At 43.4% G+C, this 20,262-nt stretch overlaps 1 protein-coding gene across 1 annotated transcript in view; it reads right to left on the bottom strand.

Annotated features, from left to right (window-relative positions):
• The window catches only part of LOC144766635 (cadherin-like protein 26), a 376,180-nt gene that overhangs the window by 147,874 nt on the left and 208,044 nt on the right, over positions 1-20,262 (bottom strand). The window contains exons 6-7 of the mRNA XM_078650421.1: positions 12,149-12,315; positions 9,172-9,303 (exon numbers count right to left, since the gene is read on the bottom strand). Of these exons, the coding sequence (XP_078506547.1) occupies positions 9,172-9,303; positions 12,149-12,315 (299 nt within the window). The remainder of the gene's footprint in view (positions 1-9,171; positions 9,304-12,148; positions 12,316-20,262) is intronic.

The following is a 20,262-nucleotide window of genomic DNA, read 5'->3' as shown; positions in this document are numbered from 1 at the left end:
CCCTCCGAAAAGATGGTCTGAATGTTGGTGTTGGTTTTGTCAAAGGAGAGAAGCAGTTGAGTGTCATTGGCATAGGAGATAGGCATGAATCCTTAGTTCCTCAGAAATCCAGCCAAGGGAGTAACATAGATGTTGAATAAAGTAGGGATCAAAGAGGAGCCCTGAGGTACTCCCTTGGTTACTCTAGTGGTCTGCGAGTGAAAAGGGCTTAAGTTGATAGTCTGGGTTCTATCAGACAGGAAATCAGACATCCGTTTCAGAGCATTCCCTTGCTGGCCTATGTCCCTAAGTCTCCGAAGTAGGTTCTGGTGGGAGATGGTATCGAATGCTGCAGACAGGTCAAGCAGCACCAAGAGTACTGCCTGACCATTGTCCGCTAGCATTCGGATGTTATCAGTAACTGTCACCAACACAGACTCTGTACTATGTCTGGGTCGAAATCCAGATTGCGAAATATCGAGGCAATTTGAGGATTCGATGAATTCCGGCAAGTGTTTGTTGATATGCTTCTCCAGAAGTTTGCTCTGTAGGGGGAGCAAGGAGATAGGGCGGTAGTTAGATACCTATTCCGGGGGAGCTTTAGGATTTTTCCTGATGGGGATGATCTGTGCTGCTTTCCACTCACGAGGGAGCCTGCCTTCCTTTATGGAACTGTTGAGAATAGAGCAGATGGAAGCAGCAAGATGCATGGATAGCTGGACGGTGGTCTTGGCAGGGATTAGGATCTAGTGGAGACCCTGATTTTACTACTTTTAATAGAGATACAACATCCTCCGGACTAAGAGCCAGGAATTTCTCTAGTATTAAAACATTGGAAATAGTCAGTGGGGTGTCTAATTTAAAGCCTAACTGGGAGCCATTAGCCGAAGTAATCTTGTTGTAGAGCTTTTAGATTTTTAGTGCTAGATGTTCTGCTATGTTGTCGCATAAGGCTTGGGATGGGGCCTCGCCAATGTAGCACATCTTAGGGTTAGTGAAAGTCTTTAGAACCTGGAATAATGTTCTAGGGAAGTTCTCTGCTTGTTTTAGTTGTAGAGCAATATGCATTTTCTGGGCAGTTGTCAGATTATTATGGTATTGTGCCAGTGGATGTTTAAATCTTTCTTCATTATGCAAATCATAGGAGTGGCGTCAGTGTCATTCGAGTTTTTTGAGGTAACTTTTTTCGTTCCAGAGATTGGGAGTGTACCATGGTGTCTGGGGGCGCCTAGTGGACAGTGGGTACTGTTTCAGGGGGGCAAGGAGGCCGACAGTCGATTTCCTACTAGCATTGAAGGTGGCTAAGTGCTCCTCCACATTATCAGAATCAGAATTCAGAGGTGGTATGAAAGTATCTTGAAAATGAGTAGGCGTGAGTCTGTGCCACTGTCTGTACCTGCTTATGAGGTGTGTTTTAGAAGCTATATATTTTTGGGTCGTTAATTCGGAATTCGATCAATGAGTGATCTGACTATGTCAAAGGACAGGTTACTCCACAGAGAATATTAGGTGAGTTGGTTAGGATTAAATCCAACGTTTGCCCTGTCACATGAGTGGGTTCATTGTTTATCTTAGTTAATTTGAGTGTGGACAGGTCTGTCACTAGTGAGGAAGCTTCTAGTTTAACAGGACTTTCACTGTGCACTTTGAAATCTCCGAGAAGTAGGACGTTTCTAGTTGAAATAACATAAGGGGAGATGAGGTCCATGGGTTGAGGGACTTAGGGCCAGATTGATCAAGGAATTGAGTTGCTATTGCATTATGCAGGCTGATGCAAAGGGAATCCCCAAGTCAGCAATGTGAGGCCTCTATTCATTGCCTTGAACTGCTTGGTAAATCTGGAGTAACGTAAGGCAGAGCAAATTGCTTCCTTACATTATTCTGCCATGAGAAGGTGCTACATGTGTGGTGTTTGGGTTTTCCCACGTATCCGCCCGTGGATTTTGGTGCATTTCCAGATTTACCAAAACCTGTAAACTTGGGAATGTGTCACAATTCCCAGGGGAGGTGCAACAAGGAGAAATATCTTTCATTCTCCTGGTTGTTACCTCCTTCTAAGTGTGCTGCAGTCTACAGTACACTTATAAAGCAGGAAATAACTCAGAGGATTGTTTTTGTGCAGGAATGTGTCTCTTCCAGCACAAAAACCATCCTGCCTGCAGCACAGACACCTTTGCACTTTGGCACAAAGGTGCCTGCGTGGGTGCTTGGATGCAGATTGTGCGCCAGCGCAGGCAGAAAACAGGAATGCAGCTTATATTGGTAAATATGGCACATTCCTGCCCTCTCCTTTCCACGCGGCGCAGCAAAACAAAATGCGTGAACGTTTGATAAATCTCGCCCTAAGTCTGAATGTGGAAATCATCATCACAACTTCGTCCATCTGCTCCCTGATGATTTTTTTTTCCTAATTTGGCATAGTTCTTTTTTGTGTTGTGTTTTCAGTTTATGAATGTTTGTGGGCTGCATAAATACTTTACACATTGCCACTATGTTAAGCCTGGCTGCTTTTGTGCCAAGCTACCAGAGGGTTGAGCACAGATTAATTTAGTGGCTTTAGTGGTTCATCCTGACAGGGGTTGTGGCTGTTGGTTAAGCAGGGTTAACACCCCACTCAACCAACAACCCAATTTCTCACATAGGCTTTGCTCAAAAAGCTGTTGTGTCATTACAAGTATGGAAAAATATAAGCAAGATTAGCATGGTGTTCTTGGTGTCTCCAATTCAAGCATTACATGGAATGCCGACAGTTTACTTCTTATAATGTTACTTTAGTCTATTCTGAACTAAGCAGCACAAAGTGGTTCAGGGCTTTGTTAAGCTCTTTGTCATTTTCCAGTTCACTATTTATTCTTCTCCACATTTATTGTAGATTTCTTTAAAAATATGCAGCTTCCCTAAATCTTCCTCTGTTCAGCCGTATTCATCAACTGGCATGTGGCTGATAATTACCCAGTGATTGGGCATAAAAGTGTCCTGGGCTACTGTATTAAGATTTGTACTTGCTACTGGGATCACAGCACTTATATTTTGGCTCCCTTTTGTTTGGTGTAAACTGGCATGGATTCTTCCCATTTGTAAACAACAAAAACTTAAGGTTGATCCTAAAATCAATTACAACTCGGTAGTGTATGTTTACAAACGCTCTTCGTGTAAATGTCCAGAGTAAAAATCATCCATGGTGTACACTTGTAAATGCAGCTCTACATAAAAAAGGAGATAACTGGTATTACTGTTGAAAACCTACAGAAATCCATTCTCAGATTAAATTTAGTGATGCAACTATTTGGCATATCAGTATTTTTTGCTAGCGAAATTTGCGAGTCATTGTGACTCCGAAACCGTATGTTTGAGGCTGATGCAATTAGCAACTAGTTGCAAAATCACAGTTTGCATATCAATTTAGCACTTATGCATTTCAGGTGTTAACTGTGTGTAGGGCCGGACTGGGAACCCAAAGCAGGCCTGGTAATTTTGTCAGACCAGACCCATCGGGTGGGGGGATGGAATGCAATTGTGAAGCATTGCTGCTCTTGTTACTGGTTTCTAAACTGGCGCCCAGTTACAAAACCAGCCCTCAACACTGCAAAACCAGCCCCCACCCTCCTAGTCTCCCAGGTAAATGCCCGATTCCCACTACAGCCATTAGGGCCAATGATAGTGTGTAAACTATAAAAGCTGGCCCAGAATGCATCAGAGGTTTCCACAATGACTGCTCTGAATGTGATTGCGAAGATGATGCAACTACTGGCTGTTGAGCGGAGGAAGAGGAGAGGAAGGAGACGGGAGAAGATATTTAAAATCAGGCTTACCATTTTCCAACAGACGAAGGAGGCACTATTTGGGAAATACAGGCTAAGTAATGTAGTGATATTAGATTTAACTGAAATGTTAAAACCAAATCTTGGAAGCAGTACTCAGTGCAGCAATTCCATCCCCACCAATGCGCAGGTATTGTACTCTCTATATCTTTTGGCCTATGGCAGTTACCAGGGTTGATTGCTGTTGCTGATGGGGAGTCAACAAGTAAACTTTTTTCAAGCTGCCATGCTCCAAAAGATCAACAGGTTCATATACCTACCCAGGAATGCTGAGGAAATTCAAAGCACAAAGTTAACATTTTATAAGGTTGCCAAATCTCTCCATGTCATAGGGTGTGTAGATGGAACACATGTTCCAATTTGTCCTCCAGCCCATGTAGAATACCTGTTTAGGAACTGAAATAATACCCATTCCCTCAACATACATTTTGCCTGTGATGTGAATAACTTAATTACTGATATAGTGTCACCATAACCAGGGAGCACCTATGACTCCTACATCTCCAGGCACAGTGAAATACACCAAATAGCAGAGTTTGATGATGTCTATTTATTAGGTAATGTGATGCAGTACAATGACACATATGATTGCATTTATCAAATGCAAATTTCAAGCATGCTCACACTTATTTTTTTGGTTCCATGTGACCGTCCCTAACCAAATCAAATCAAATCAAAATTTCTTTATTCGGTTTTCAATTGATACAAAAACCATAAAAGTACATAAGATATTTTTGAAGCACCGAGAAATTTCAAAAATACAAAAGTCTATAAAACACTAGAAGATAAAATTCATTAAGAACTATAACAAGCCATAAAATGCACATGAACAATCCTTTAAAATCAATATAAAAACATATACGATAAAAAGGTGGAGGTCCTAAGATGATTTGTTCCTAATCTACTCATAGGGCCTCATTATGATTGCGGTGAATCCGCATACTCCGGGCCGGCGGAAGCCACCGCCGGCCCGGAGTATGCGGATTCACCGCCGCAGCCACATAGAACACCCCCCGCCAGATTAGGATGGCAGTGGGTTTGCGGTTGGACCAGCGGCGGACGGCAGGTCCGTCCGCCGCTGATCCGCGGGGTGGGGAGGGCTATTTTGTGACGGTGTCTGCAAGACACCGTCAGCCAAATTAGGATTTGCACGGAGACATGGTTTTCCGCGGCGGCTTTTCCGCCGTGGAAAACCATTGCGGGCCTCCCAGGGTGTCGGGTGGTGGGGGGTGCACATGGGGGGTACCTATGGTACCCCCCAACATTTACATGCACAAAGCGGCAGGCACCGCGCTTTGTGCATGTAAATGTAATACATGCATTTTTAACATTGCGGTGGGTGCTGCTTGAAGCAGCACCCGCCGCAATGTTATTAATACAGGATGTGACCGCCAGGGTGGCGGTCACATCGTAATTTGCACGGAGGGACCGCCGCTGCCCCTGCGGACGGTCCCTGCGGACGGTCCCTCCACCTCTGGGGTGGCGGACGGACGCAGGTCCGTCCGCCATCCTAATCTGCCCCTAAGTTTGGCCTATGTCGTACGATAAACTTCAAGAATTTAGCTAACCCTTAAGGTGTTGTATAGTGAAACCTTACTTAGACCCAGCAAACAAAGACGAAAGGCGTTACAATAGTGCTCATTCATAAACACACCAGGGCTGTGATAGAACACACATTTGGCATGCTCAAATCTAGATTTTGTCGCCTCCACAAAAATGGAAGCACTCAATAGTATGTTCCTGAGACAGCCTGCAAAATGGTGGCAACATGTGTCATATCGCATAACATAGCTACCAGGTGAGGACTACCCATGCCTATGAGTGGTTCCAAAGATGACGATCCTTAGACACCTTTTCAGCAGCCTCAAGACAAAAGTACATCAGTGGCGGGGAGACACTGATGGGACCACATTGCAACAAATTACTTTTCAAAGTAAGTTATATGTGCCAGTATACTGACTGAACTTATGAAAGTAGATTCCATTCAGCAAACCAAAGCAACCTTTATTATCAGGCAACTAATTCAATTGCTATGATATTTTCAACTGTATGACATTCCAATGGTTAGAAAAATGCAAGTTGGTTACATTACCAAAATTCCAATTGCACACCAAACATTAAACACACTAATCTGAGTTTTTCAATGCCTCTTGCGGCTATGACCCACATGGGTAGATCCCACTTGTACTCCACTAGGTGTACGGCTGCTGCTGCATCGCAGAACACATGCATCAGTGACAGAGATGCTGCTTACGCTTGATATATCCTCACTATTTTGAGGGGCTTCTGCAATACTACTTGCTATTTGTGCATTTTGTGGCACCTCAACTGCAGAGATGATCTGCCCTAAGCCCCTTGCAATGTTCCCACTAAAGTGTCCCATTTCCACTTGCAGGGTTACTGCTCGTCTATATAAGGTGGAAGTGGCATTGGGACCTCAAACACTGAGGTCTGCTTCACTCAATCTATCAATGAAACAGGTTAGCCCATTAATTCTTGCCAAAGTGCTCTTGTCTCGTCGTCTTTGATGGGCATGACCAACCACCATGTACTGCCATCATTTTTCAATAGCGGTGGTGAGATGTCGCTTTTTGTGTCCATGGTAGCCAATTGAGTGGCAATAGTATCAAGTCCGAATGGTTTGCACTGCTGCATGATCTTCATCTTTTTGTTCATTAGGTTCATCTGCTTATGTTGCAGATGTGGATTTTGTTACTTCAACACATCTTCAAATTTTCACAAGCTAGTGATCAACTAAACCAGTGTTTCCCAAACTGGGGTCCGCGGACCCCCAGGGGTCCGTGACGCATTCCCAGGGGGTCCGTAGGCAGCAGTTTTAAAAGCACAGCAAAGTTTCTTGTATAATTAGCAGAGTTCCAGCAACAATAAAAGTGTCAAGGTAATGCCAGTGATTAATGTACCTGCTGGAGAGAGAGGAGAGTTTTGTTCAGTGGCAGCTTTGACTTAACTAATGTAGCACAGAGGGTTAATGTGCCTACTGCAAAGAACGTGTAACATGCATTTTAAAAAGCAGATTTTATGTGCATAGGTCCGTGGTTACTGCTTTTTTCACAGAGATTCTTTTGTTACTGTGCACTTCATAAGTGACAATCGTAATCTAGCAGAGGGACCTCCTATAAGCTGTCATCAAAGAGCTACTTGCAAACTACATGGTACCAGTTATTAACTTATGTTTTTACCCAGTCAAACATTACCCTGATGCTGCTAAAAATATTTATTTGGGAAGAAATACATATTTAATGTTAAAGTCAGTGCTAGCCACTGTGTTATGTTCTGAATCCTGAGTTTGTGCTTTTCCAGACCAAGCACTCTTTAAAAATGCCTACCAGTATGAATGACATGTGAATACACCTTGTAGTCCCCTTTACTTTATGTAAAAAATTTGTATACACTGATTTACATGTATGATTCATTGTCTCTATATGTGTGTGATGTAAAGTGCTCTGACTTCCTACAATGGTATGAGAGGTGCTATAAAACAAAGGAAATACATGTGTACATGTGACAGAGGGGGTATTCCTTCAATATAAAATACTAAGGGCCAGATGTGCGATCCGTTTTTATATGCGCAAATGGGTTCACGGACCCGTTTGCGCATGTAAAATCCTATTGGGCCATGTACAATGCCTAATTCGCGAGTCACAATTGTTTTGCAACTTGCTAAATAGGTTTTGCAACTTGCTATTTGGAAGGGGCATTCCCTTCCAAATAGCGAGTCTCAAAACCATGTACAAATTTTTGGCGACTGCAATTGCGGTCGCAAAACACTCGCGATTATCACCTACTTCAAGTAGATAGTAATGCATTCGCAAATGGGAAGGGGTCCCCAGGGGACCCCTTCCCCTTTGCAAATGCATGCAAAATTATTTTTTGAGGGCTGGCAGTGGTCCCAGGGACCACTGCCTGTTCTTAAAAAATGAAACGGAAACGTTTCATTTTCTTCTTTTTTTTTTTAATGCATGGAAAACGGGCTGTATTTTTTTTTTTAAGAAAACTGCTTTATTTAAAAGCAGTCTCAGCCATGGTGGTCTGCTGAGCCCAGCAGGCCACCATCCCTGGGAGGGCTGGCATTCCCAATGGGCTCGCAAATTGCGAGAGGCTCATTATTATTAATGAGCCTCGCAATTTGCGACCCCATTGGGAATCCCAAACAGTGTTAAATACATTTAGCGATTCGCAATTTGCCACTCTCAATGGGTCGCCAATTGCGAGTCGCTAAATAAAATGGTCGTACATCAGGCCCCAAAATCCTTAGTACTTTGAGTATTTGATTTGTGTGCACACGTGTTTTTTTTTTAATTACTGTTTTAATATTTGAAGTTTAACTCCTACAGATTGCTTGGGGGTCCCCGGCTTCCAGTGGTGGCTCAATGGGGGTCCTCAGGAGTCAAAAGTTTGGGAACCACTGAACTAAACAATTAACAAAATACATATATAAGCCATAGTTGAGTTTTCAATCTAATTGAAATGTACTTTTGTGGCCTGCATGGATACCTGGACATCCATGTCCATCTTCATAGTACATCAAATCATTCCTTGCCATCAGAGAGCAAGGACTGTGTTTTGTGGACTCCCTGAATGATATTTAAATCTATCTACGAAGTAAGGTGCACCCAAGTGTTATGAAGAACTTCATGAAGATTGAAGAAACAAAATCAATTTTCCTGGGTCCACATGGCTGCCAAGCAATCTCAGTTTCTATAAAGCACTCCCATTTTTGAGCCCAGAATTCATACCACTTTTTAGAAAGTGATCTAGGAAATATCATTACCTGAAACAAGTTACTGAATTTTCAGCCAAGCATTGTTAGAAGCATCTTTCAAGAACATACACTGAGACAGAACAAAACACCGGATACATTAAATTGCATAACACATTAGAAAACGAGTGGTAAAGTAAAAGCTAATTTACAGATTGGATTGTGCCAACCATATGCACCTACGTTCAGCAAATAATTACTATTTGAACTGAATAAAGTCCAAAATGACAGCACACAACTTAACCCTTAATGAATGAAAATGAATCTGTTAACAAAAGATGCATGGGGTTTTAATTGCTTGGCCACGAAATATGTTACATGCTTCTTTAAACAATCTGAGAAAATGAAATTCTGGGAAATTTAGGAAAGGGCTAGAACCAACACTATTTCTCACTAGTCACAAGCCTTTCCCTATCATCCATGGGCTTCCAGAAATAGTAAATTGACAGGCTTTCAGATGGTTTGCACTATATTTTACACCATACAAGTATATCTGCACATAAATGTGCACATATAACACTAACCCATGCATCATTTAAGCACCGTTAACACATGAAGATCACATTTATATAATGATTATAGGATACTCACTGCATCTGCTTTCCATGTTGGTTGGTAGTTATTCCTGTCGACGACAAACACTTGCACCTCACACGTTGAGGTCTGCTTCACACTTCTCCCATTATCTCTCGCCTGAATAATAAGCTTGTAACTTTTTGAGGTCTAAGGGAAAACACAGTGAACCACATTTTATTCTTTGTTATACTCCTTCATGAAAATCTCTAGATAGTTCTGTTAATTGAAGATCATCTACAGAAAATAGGGTGTTTGTAAAAGCGTTCCAAAATATCATGTTTTTGTTTTCTATATGTTGTTGTTTTCACTGTTCTTGGACTCAGTAATATTTTTTGTATTTTTTGTCTTCTCTACTTGACCTCCTACTTCCATATGAATGAATGGAAAGAACTATTGATGGGCCCATCAGGCATCATCACAAGCAAACACTTGTACTGAAGTTTCAAGGGATTAACTCTTTGCTTCATGAAATTTGATTGGACAGTGTTACCAAATAGTCAGTGATTTTATTGATTGGATTCAGTGGCCTCTGACAAAGTTGGGCCTTGCAATGTGGTGCAAAAGAGAGAGAGGGTAGGAGATATAGATTCTATCACCCATAAAACTTTAAAATCGGACAGTGCTGAATGGCTCCAGGATGAAACCAATACCATTTCAAGATACTGTTTCTAATCTTTGAGGGCAGATTAACTTGAATTTAGGTAACTTTTTCATATTACAACCTTGACTATCCCACAAGGATTCTGAACGTGGCTGAAATACTATTTATTAGCCCACTAAGATTCACTCACACCCAAGGCAGTTCTATAACCTGTAAATTAACTTCCAACAAGGGACATAGATATTTAAATTGGGGGTGTGCAAAGTTAGCAATATTGGACTTTATTATAACTATAAAATGAGCATGATTTATCTTTCAGCAAAGGTAATTCACAAAATAACGATTTTCAAAGAAAATTGAACTTTGACAACTTTTGAACTTTATTTATAAACTCCGACAACATTTTCAAATCTGAAATATTTTTGAACAAAAAAGTGAATAGTCCTTTAAAAGTAGGTTATGGATGATACAATTAAAAAATAGCTTTTTTTATGGGAGAACTCTTTTACAGATTAAATGTCTATTGAAACATCATTAGAGTAATATTTTGTCTGCAGAAAAATATTGACAAACATTGCAACACCAAGAAGCTGTCAAGTGTTGAATTGAACCCAAGTCAAATGGAGGACTTTTAATGAATAACATACCTATTTTTGTGTGATGGCCACAATGCAAAAAATTATTTACTACGTCAAAAATATAATCTTTCACCTCTCACCCCTGAGCCATCCTTCAAATACTCAAAAGAAAAACGTTTGCTGGCCCTAAAGGGGACAAAAGCCAAAGGGGACTAGGTGAGAGAAAAGGAACCACTATGAGGGGAGTAGTTCCTTTTTGAAATGGGGTCCTCATACTCCCTTGCAGGTGTCATGCTTCATCATCGGTCTTGCTCTTCGTCCGGCCGGTGCTGCAATGCCTGAAGGGCACCCTCAAGGGGGCTCATCATCGGAGATCTTTTTCCAAAGCTGTGATGTGAAGTGCAAGTTAAGCGCCCTTTGTGTGACTTATTAAAAATGTGATGTCACCAGTGGGGACAATGATCCCAAGTGACTTATAAGGTCAACATGTTTCATGCCGTCAATTAGTCAAGATGTGATCTAGGGCAACCCTATAGGTGTACCTGCGGAATGTCAAATCACTGACCCAAATAGGGTGATGTCATCAGAAACACTGAGATTAAAGCTAAAAAAAAATTAGCGTGGTCATCCATGGAGAACTTCACAAATGACCTACCCCTTCTCATGTGCCTCCATCTCTAAGATGAAAAAAAATAAGTAATGGTTAAAAAATCAATACGACCATGACTCTTTTATATGGGGTGTACAAGTTGCTTTTTCAATACTTCTTCGAGCATCCATTTATGGCTCAGATTCACAAAATTTTTTGGGACAGACATACTTGTATTACATCTTCTATTTCTAAAAATGTCTAACTCTGAGGGGTGTGTAAAGCAAATGTATGCATTTGAATACTAAACATTTTTTATTCAGCAATAATTATTTTGCTGGTGGAGAATGCTCTTTCCCTATATCACTGTGAATTCTGGGACAATTCCCATCTCTTACTCATCACAGAAACACAGTGGGCCTGGATGACAATTGGATGTAAGAGCAAGTAAAACACTCCTGTAATACTTTTTTACATACTCTTACATGCATTTCTGAAGTGGCTCTAAACCATTTAAAATAGAAATAGTCAGGAAATCTTTCTATACACATAGTACTAATAGAAAGTACTGAGACATTTGTTTCACTTTAATTAGTAGGTAGCTGGGTGTTTTGGGGCGATTCACAAAAGCATAGAAGAGTACTTAAAAGAGCAATCTACCACTTCTGCTACTCAAAATCATCACTGTATCCTTTAATCAATTACAGACTGGATTATGTGTCCCAATGCATCAATTGCAATGAATAATGTGTGTGAATACTCACATAGTATCAGACTTGTGTTCCCACAGCATTTTGGGTAGCAAACCAGTAACACCATAAAACCTTAACACTCACTAATAATCCTCCATTACCAAGGGACCCAGATCAGTTTTACAGTGGGAAATCCACAGTTCTTGCAGATTTTGTCAATTCAGGTGCTCCTTCTGCAAGGCTAAGCCAGGGAATCAATTTTAGTGTACAAAAATGTTTGTGAATTGGCCTCAACTGATTACCTGGAGTATGCACTCAAAATAAAAAACAAATTACACCTTGTCTGCTTTGCTAAAAAAAAATCACCGACTACAATCACTATAATATGCCTTTAAGTTTCAAATGTTGTATTAGACACAATGTGGGCAGCCAATTGAAGATGGTAGAAGTGTTTTATCCAACATGTGGGAACATGTAAATGCACAACTACAAATCATTCAATTTAGTTGAAAAACAAAGCAGTCCCTCTTACCTCATAATCCAAGCATCCTTTGAAGGAAAGAAAGCCCCTCTGACTGTCAACGGTGAACTCCACATTGGGATCGACAGGTTTTTGTGACAGAAGCATATATGAGACCTCGGAATTAGGGCTGGAGGGCTCATCTATGTCCCGAGCGATGATTGAAAAGAAAGGCACCCCTGCAGTGGGAAGTACAAATATCTATGATATCAAAAACAGTTTACAGAACTTTATAAATGGCACTTTCGTTCTGTTTGCCATTCCTTGCTTAGCAAAAACATTACTTGGTAAAGTACGATGCTAGAGTACAATTTCAGTGTCAAGACTGATATGCATATAGCTGTGTCTGAACTGGGGTGGCAAAGTGAGCTAAAGAATGATGATAGATTCAACTCAGATCTGTGACTGGGGTTGAGTGTTTGAAAAATTTCAGCACTCCGTCCATCATCTCCTTGTGTTTGCTTTGTTCGCCCTAAGTTGGCAGGGTGTGCATAGACGTGGGTCCCATCCTCACTTTGCCACTGGATTAAAGCTTGCCTGGCTGATGAGGGTCCCAGGATGCTTGTTTCCGGTCCAGGTAAGACATGGCTTGGCAGTTCGGGCTGGACTGTTCCCATGAGGTACAGGGTCAAGACTGATTTGCATGTACCTGCGTCTGAACTGGGGTGGCAAAGTGAGCTAAAGAATGATGATGAATTCAACCCAGATCTGTGACTGGGGGTGAGTGTTTCAAAAGTGTCAGCACTCAGTCCATCATCTCCTTGTGTTTGTTACAATTTCAGTGGGCTATGTTTACACAAGTGGAAAACATAGTATGTGTTGTCTTTTGCACAATTTTCAGCTAGCTTAACAGGGTGGAATAAACATGGGTTTCCCCAAAACACATTACATTTAGATTTTAGCCCCGATTTACAAAATAGTGGAAAATAGGAAAACAATGCCAAAGGAGTAAAGAAGGGATGAAAAGCAGCTAAATGCACAACCCTTTGAAGAACACTACAAGATGATGAATTAAAAGATCACTTTATCTCTTGGAGCCCAGGCACCCCACTTATCACTTGTTGATTGTAACTTTACCTACTACAGCACACAAAGGGGTGAATTCACAAGAAGTGTGATAACTAACGCAAGAGTAGCGTAATGCAACTTTCAACATCGCGGGAAAATAACCCTGTGTCAACATGAAATTCACAACATGGCGGTAGCATGCAATAGTCTGCTGAAACCGCAGACAACGTCCACGATACAACCACCTCGATGACGACAAAAACACAAACCACAGCACCAAAAAACCAGCGATGGGCCAAAGCGCGTGAGGAAACCAATGATAAGCAGCGCCAGGCCTGCAACACACACCTGGCAGGTGGGAAAAATCCCCATAAAAGTAGAAAAAACACCAAAACTCAAACTACCCAACACCCAAGCACCATGGAGGCAGCCGGAGCAGGCGCAGAGGACAAGCTAAACCCCACAAGCACCCCGGACGGCCAGTCCGGGTCCTCGTGGATAGGGAAGGGCAAGGACAAGAAGAAGAGGAAGACTAAGTTCAATCCACAGGCGAACAGGATTATAGTCACAGAGGTGAGGGAACACCATCAACAACTGTTCGTCACCTTCAATGTGTTTTCAGGCACAAAAAATGAAATATGGTGGGACATCATAGACACGGTGAATGCCGTTGGGGAGCACAAGAGGACAATGGACGAGGTCAAGAGGCGATGAAATGACATCAAGCGGTGGACTAAGAAGAAACTCTCCACAACCGGAAAGCAGCAACGCAGAGTGGAGGTGGGGGCCCAGCGCCACAGCTCGAGTTGGATGACATGGAGGAGCTGGTGTTGACAGTCGTCAGTGTGGAGAATGTGGCTGGAGTCGGGGATCGGACACTGCTCGACAGGACACAACCCAACCGCAACAGGGTGAGTGACCACCAGGTACTGGGGGGACGGGTGGAGATGGGCAGAATGGCACCCATGCGCAATCAAGCGGAGCACAGTGCACACTCACACTGACTCTGGGTCCTTGCCCAGATCTACAGACTGTCACAATGCACAATGCCATGCTGTCTGAATGTCAACATGTGCCATGCGGCTACATACATGTGGACACATCATAATATACCACCTCCCATTCACATCGCAGGGGCACCGTCAATATCTCCAACAGAGCAGTCCCAACCACTCTTCACTGATGACGAGGAGGACAGCACCAGCATCGACACCCAAGCCATCCAAGACATCATTGACTTCATCCACAACTCACCGCCAGGATCAGGGAAGGCCTGCTGCATTGAGGAGACCCCACCCACTACCCAAAGCACCCAGCAGGAGGCACCCACAGCCCGGCAACCCCACAAGACCCCCAGGAACAACACATGGCCTTCCAACTCCATGTGCTGAAGTGCCAAAGGGAGACCGCAGAGCAGGTGCGGGTGGGCTTCGGCAACATGGCAACCAAACTTGACGCCATCCTTGGGTGTGTAGCCCCGCTACATGGTCTCCAACGAGTCCTGACTGACATCTGTCCGCTCAGAGTGGCTCCAGCGATACCAGCCATGAGCTGCCACAGATGCGGAGGCTCATGGAGGACATAGTGTGGATGGAGGCGGAAAGGATGGCATCCACCGCTGCACATCAGCACCTGAGGTGTCAGTGGCACACAGTGCAGTCAACAAACCACCTCCAGTACCTGAGGTGTCAGTTGCACACAGTGCAGCCGACAAATCACCTCCGGTACCTGAGGTGTCAGTAGCACACAGTGCCGCAGCCGGTACAGCAACACCCACAGGTGGGGCAGAGCACATATCCGGGGACGAGGACGTGGATTGGCCTGTGATCATAAGGGCTCAGTAGCATTCATTTACGCCACCTGGCCTGGTTGGTCCCGCACATGGCCTCATTACCTTCCACTGACCCCCGATTCACTCAGATGCACTCACCTTGGACAGCGACATGGACCCCCACATCCTGTTTGATGACCAATGATACGGCAACCAGACTGCGGACTGCACCCCTCCTCTTCCGCAGTACTTGTCTTACACAGATGGACTCTGCCTGACCCTCCACCAGCCCATATAGGGTGGTGTATTCGGCAGTGCCCTGTACCACTCCAGCTGCGGAAAAGCACTGGAAGTGCAATAAACATCCAGTGATGCACTGCTGTGTCATGTCTTTCATCATTCATGTATTTATGTGTGGATGAATGTAGGGACAGTGATTTCCCTTGAGTCAATGATGCTCATCCTATGGGATGCCAGTCAGAGGGTGCTACATATCAAACTGTGTCACGGGACCCATGGACACCACAACAGGGACACACGCACCAGCCACTTTCTTGTCCGGACATGGACTGAACCACACCCAGTGCCCTTGATGAATTTTTGCAAGCCCTGCCCTGTTTCGGCGTACGGCAGGCCAGTCCACTCCGTTCATGCTCCCAGGGGGGGCCTCATTGCTACCCGTTGCAGGAGTACTGGCTGGTTGTGTGCAGGTCACTGGTCTAGTTGTCAGCATGTCACAGCCACTCCCTGAGAGCAGGTTTGCATGCACGGCACTGGCATCATAGGCCATGTGACCCCGCAAATATATGGGACCGACGACGTCACATACACCTCTGCCGGTGGTGACTGGATGACGGACCCGAGGCCTTGAGGCCGGAACGGGCCTACCACCACGTGGCGCTGACTGGGGTTGGACAGGGTTTGTGGCAGAAGCTGCATTGCGGCCGGCACAGGCACCCCGCACGGAACGCTGACTAGGGTTGGACAGGGTTTGTGGCAGACACTGCATTGCGGCTGGCACACATACCACGCCACGGGATGGTGACTTTGAGTCATTGGCACCTTGAGCTGCTGAGCGGGTGTGCAGCCTACGATGATGGCCCGTCCTGGTGGTCCGGACTGCTCAGGATTTGTGTGCCTTGCTGGACCGCAGTGTAGGCTGCGCCAGCAGCCTGTGCGGGCCTACCACCACATGTCCCTGCTTCCGGGGTCACAGAGTTAGTGGCACCCATTGGGCTGAATGTAAATGTAAATGTATGAAACTTATATAGCGCAGGACTTACCCTGGGGCATCTCCGCGCTTGCTTAGGGAACCCGTCCTGGTATTCCCCTGTGAGAAACCCCGGCAGGGTATCCACAAGGTGAAAGCCAGGCATCCCGCCGCGAGGGGCCGATGTGGAGATTAAGCAAGCTATTGCCCAGAGTCGCAGAGTGTGACCCCGTGAGTCGAGTAGGCACCGGAGCGAGAATTGTCGAGACCGTGGAATTTATGAGCCCTAGACCCGCCGAGGCGGGGAATCAAACCCTGGTCCACGGTCGATCTCAGATTCCGGGTCTGCCGCCTCTAACCACTGAGCCACACTTCTCCACTCAGCTGAGCGGCTGCGATGTTGCCGGGTGCCATGGTATGTCCTATGCCATGTCGTGGCGGTGGATGTTGTGTCCCTCTTGGGTGTCCGGCTGGCATAATCAGTTGCTCCATGGCATCTGTTGCCCTTCCGATGATGCCCTGGCCTGGGCTCCCTTTTGTGATGCAGGCTGCCGTCCGACTTTACACCAAGTCAAAGCAGGTGTACATTTCCTGCTGCTAACGTGCCTTATCGCGTGTTTTGAGTTCTTATTGCCGATCTGTCTGGTCGTTGTGAATGTTGAGGTGTGGTGTTGTCTCAACTTTTTGCACAGGAACGCCTACTCTGTACCTCATTAGCGATAGTTGCGGGTGTCCTCTGTGGCAATGTTTTTTGCAGCTGCTATTGCGGGTAAACTTGTGCTGTGGGCTGTTAGGACCTGCTTGTGAATGGTGGGGTAAATTTATCACGACTTTGGCTGCGATAAAGTGCTGTTAATTCGGCGATAGCTCCTTGTGATTATGCCCCAAAGGGTTTTAGTGTACACAAACCATAGGATTCTGTAAATCAGTGAGTTTGCGAATGCTAAAACCGTTTTTTAAATGTACTAAATCCATTTAGTGAAAAGGTTTCCTGAATCATTGAACGATTAAGGAAACCATTAGGAATCGCTATTTGGAAGTGGAGTATTAAGGGTTTTACTGCCAAAAACCAATTCCTTATGGTATGTATTTATGTTTCTTGACCAAAATCCAGTCTTAAAACATTAATATTTTACCACCAACACATTGGTTAAGGTTTTCACAAGGGATCACGTCCCCTTTGGGAATATTGACAAAAAACATAGCTACTGAATATTCCTAGGCTTGTGTGACTTTCATTTTAGTTGATAACTTTTATTTTAGTTCTTTTAAATGCATCCTTTTTTCCTTTAAGGAAAACAAGCTGCATTTTTTTTTAAAAGAAGGTTGCTTTATTTGAAAGCAATCACAGGCATGGTGGTCTGTTGACCCCAGCTGTCCACCATCCTTTTATTGTGGCCAATTATAGTGGGTCACAATTTGCTACATTTTTCATGAATATTGATGAGGTAAGTCGAATTGCGAACAATTGTGATTCCTTACAATTTGATGCACCATATTAGTACAAAGGGTGGTTCACAAAATACCAATCCATTTCATAGAAGTTGTGCTCAAATTGCCACCCGTTATACAGAACCCGTTTTAATGCATTCCAAATAGGAAACCACAAATTGTGAATCGTTATTAGTCATAGTGAACAATTTCTTATTTGGAATCTTAGTTTATGACACCAATGATTCTATTCTGCTAGGGTCACGCTATACACATAAATACATACATACATACATACATACATTCAAAGTTAATTTGTTTTACAAGTGCTCGTGTACAATGTAAGAAATGGAACAAATATGGTTTTCTATACTTTTAAAATGGGAATGTTGAAACTAAAATTGATGCAAAATCAATGTGCTCCCTTTGTTAATATCATTATAAAATCAGCATGATTTATCTTTCGGCAAAGGTCATTCACAAAATAACAATTTCCAAAGAAAAATAGACTTCGTCAACTTCTGAACTTTATTCGTAAACTTTGACATCTTCAACAACATTTTCAAATCTAAACTTTTGTACAACAAGGAGTGAAATCTGTTTGCTTCATACGTTATCAAAAGTGTAGATTTACTCAAAAGTGTAAGTCACCTATGGGAATCAGGTCCTAAGTGTTTATTTACTGCTTCAGAGAGTGTTGCCTTCACTAGAAAACAGCTATAGAAATGTGAAGAAATCCTAATCAATCAGAAATACACAACCTATAAACAATTTGTGCTAACCATTTGTAAAATTAAAGGGCAAACCTTTTATTTGGAAAAATGATTAAATGTGGTATTCTTTACTTGTATCATATTACAGAAATGGAAAGTTGCTACTTTTAATAAAATTACAAATTTATTGCAATTTCCCAAAATCAGAACTTTGGGATTCCCATACATTGAGGGCATGGATTTCAAAAATAGCGCGAACTAGACCCGAAATGAATCAGGTATCAGAGCGCTTTACATAGCACCAGTTACGTTACATGAGGTCACGCATTCATTTTTTAGGCACGGGGAGATTACGTGATTTGCCCAGAATCACAGGAGGTTTTTGGCATTGTTACCGAGACTCGAACCCAGATCCCCAGGTCCGAGATCGAGCGACCTAGCCGTTACGCCAACTCCTCTCCCCTAACTTTTACCATTCATTCAGGAAGAGAAGTTTTCATTATTGCTCCCTGCCATAGGAATAGGCCCAGAAAATGTGTCAAACAAATACTGAAGCCTCTGTCATATACAAACAAATAATTTTAGATTCTTTTTTGAGAGTGAAGAAGAACAGAACCGACTGAGAATTGGTGCTCAGAATAGCAATTCCACAACAATACTGAGATCCAAATTTCAAACAAAAATGGATTAAATGTTTATTCTTTAATTGTGCCAATTGTGCCATGTACAGTACACTAAAGTTGGTTCCATTAACACAATTACAAATTGATTGCAAAATCCCTTATCTGGATTTGGAATTACCATACTTTAAGGGGATGCAGTTTACAAATGAAACTCTTACCATTCACTCAGCAAGGGAATTATGTATCATTAATCACTGCTATGGGAATGGGCACTGAACACGACATTAACAAAATTAAAGCCTCTGTCATTTGCACGCAAATAATTTTGGATAATTTGTTGAGTGTGAAGAAACGGAGGACCAAGTAAGAATTTGTGTTAAGAACAGCAATTCTAGAACAATACAGGTAAAAAAATCTATATAAATACTTTACAATTCAGTATAAATCTAAAACCAGTAGAGGCCCAAGTAATGGGAAAGCAATGTACCCTATCAATCCAAAGAGTTGCGTAATTCCAGTACATTCAATTTAACATTCTACACAGGGCATACCTCACCCGCCACCCTACATAGATTGTTCGGGTCCTCCTCTCTTTGCCCAAGGTGCGAGGCACCTAGCTTGGTTCTAATACACATGTTTTGGTTGTGTCCGGATGCTGTGACATTCTGGTCCGGAGTCACATATATACTCACTATGCTAACGGGCTGCAACGATCTCCATACCTTAGATGGGGCACTGCTGGGAATGTTTAAGAGGAGGACAGTGCAAAAGGTGTCCATGCACTTCAAAGACTTGGCGAGGCTTATCACTCATCAAGCCACCGCAATGCACTGGAAAGCCACCATGCTCCCGACACTTCAACAGCGGCATGCAGCAACACTCAAGTGGGGGCAGGGCAGAGGCAGCAACGCTGCACAGAGAAGAAGTCAAGGCCTCCGTAGAGTTCTAATTGCTGACTTATGGGACAACATATTACAAGAATTACAGGACATGCAGGCTGTTCCCTAGGTCGGGCGACTGGGATGGGCATTTAAGTCCCACTGACATACATCCAGGGACCTACGTGGGGCGGCGCCACCAAGTACCGACAACATTACTGCCCCGGGTGCCAGCTGGACCGGGTGATTGTCATTTCTGTTTTACGCAAGAGGGAGCTCCGGAACTACTCATAAATGTATTCTGATTGGTCCTTGGGGCCCTCAAAGAAGACAGTATGGGGTTTACCCATCATAACAGGATTGTGCGGTATGAAATATGTTGTCTTTATTAACGCCAATGATGTATCAGTGATCTGCAACTACGTTTTGTTTGTGTTGACATTAGGTTTTATAGCACTGAACCATGCACTCCTTGTATAGAATGTTATGCAT

Source organism: Lissotriton helveticus, chromosome 7 (assembly GCF_964261635.1).
Source record: "Lissotriton helveticus chromosome 7, aLisHel1.1, whole genome shotgun sequence".
Classification (NCBI taxonomy): domain Eukaryota; kingdom Metazoa; phylum Chordata; class Amphibia; order Caudata; family Salamandridae; genus Lissotriton; species Lissotriton helveticus.
Note: the sequence above shows the minus strand (reverse complement) of the source record. Positions and strands in the feature narration are given on the sequence as shown.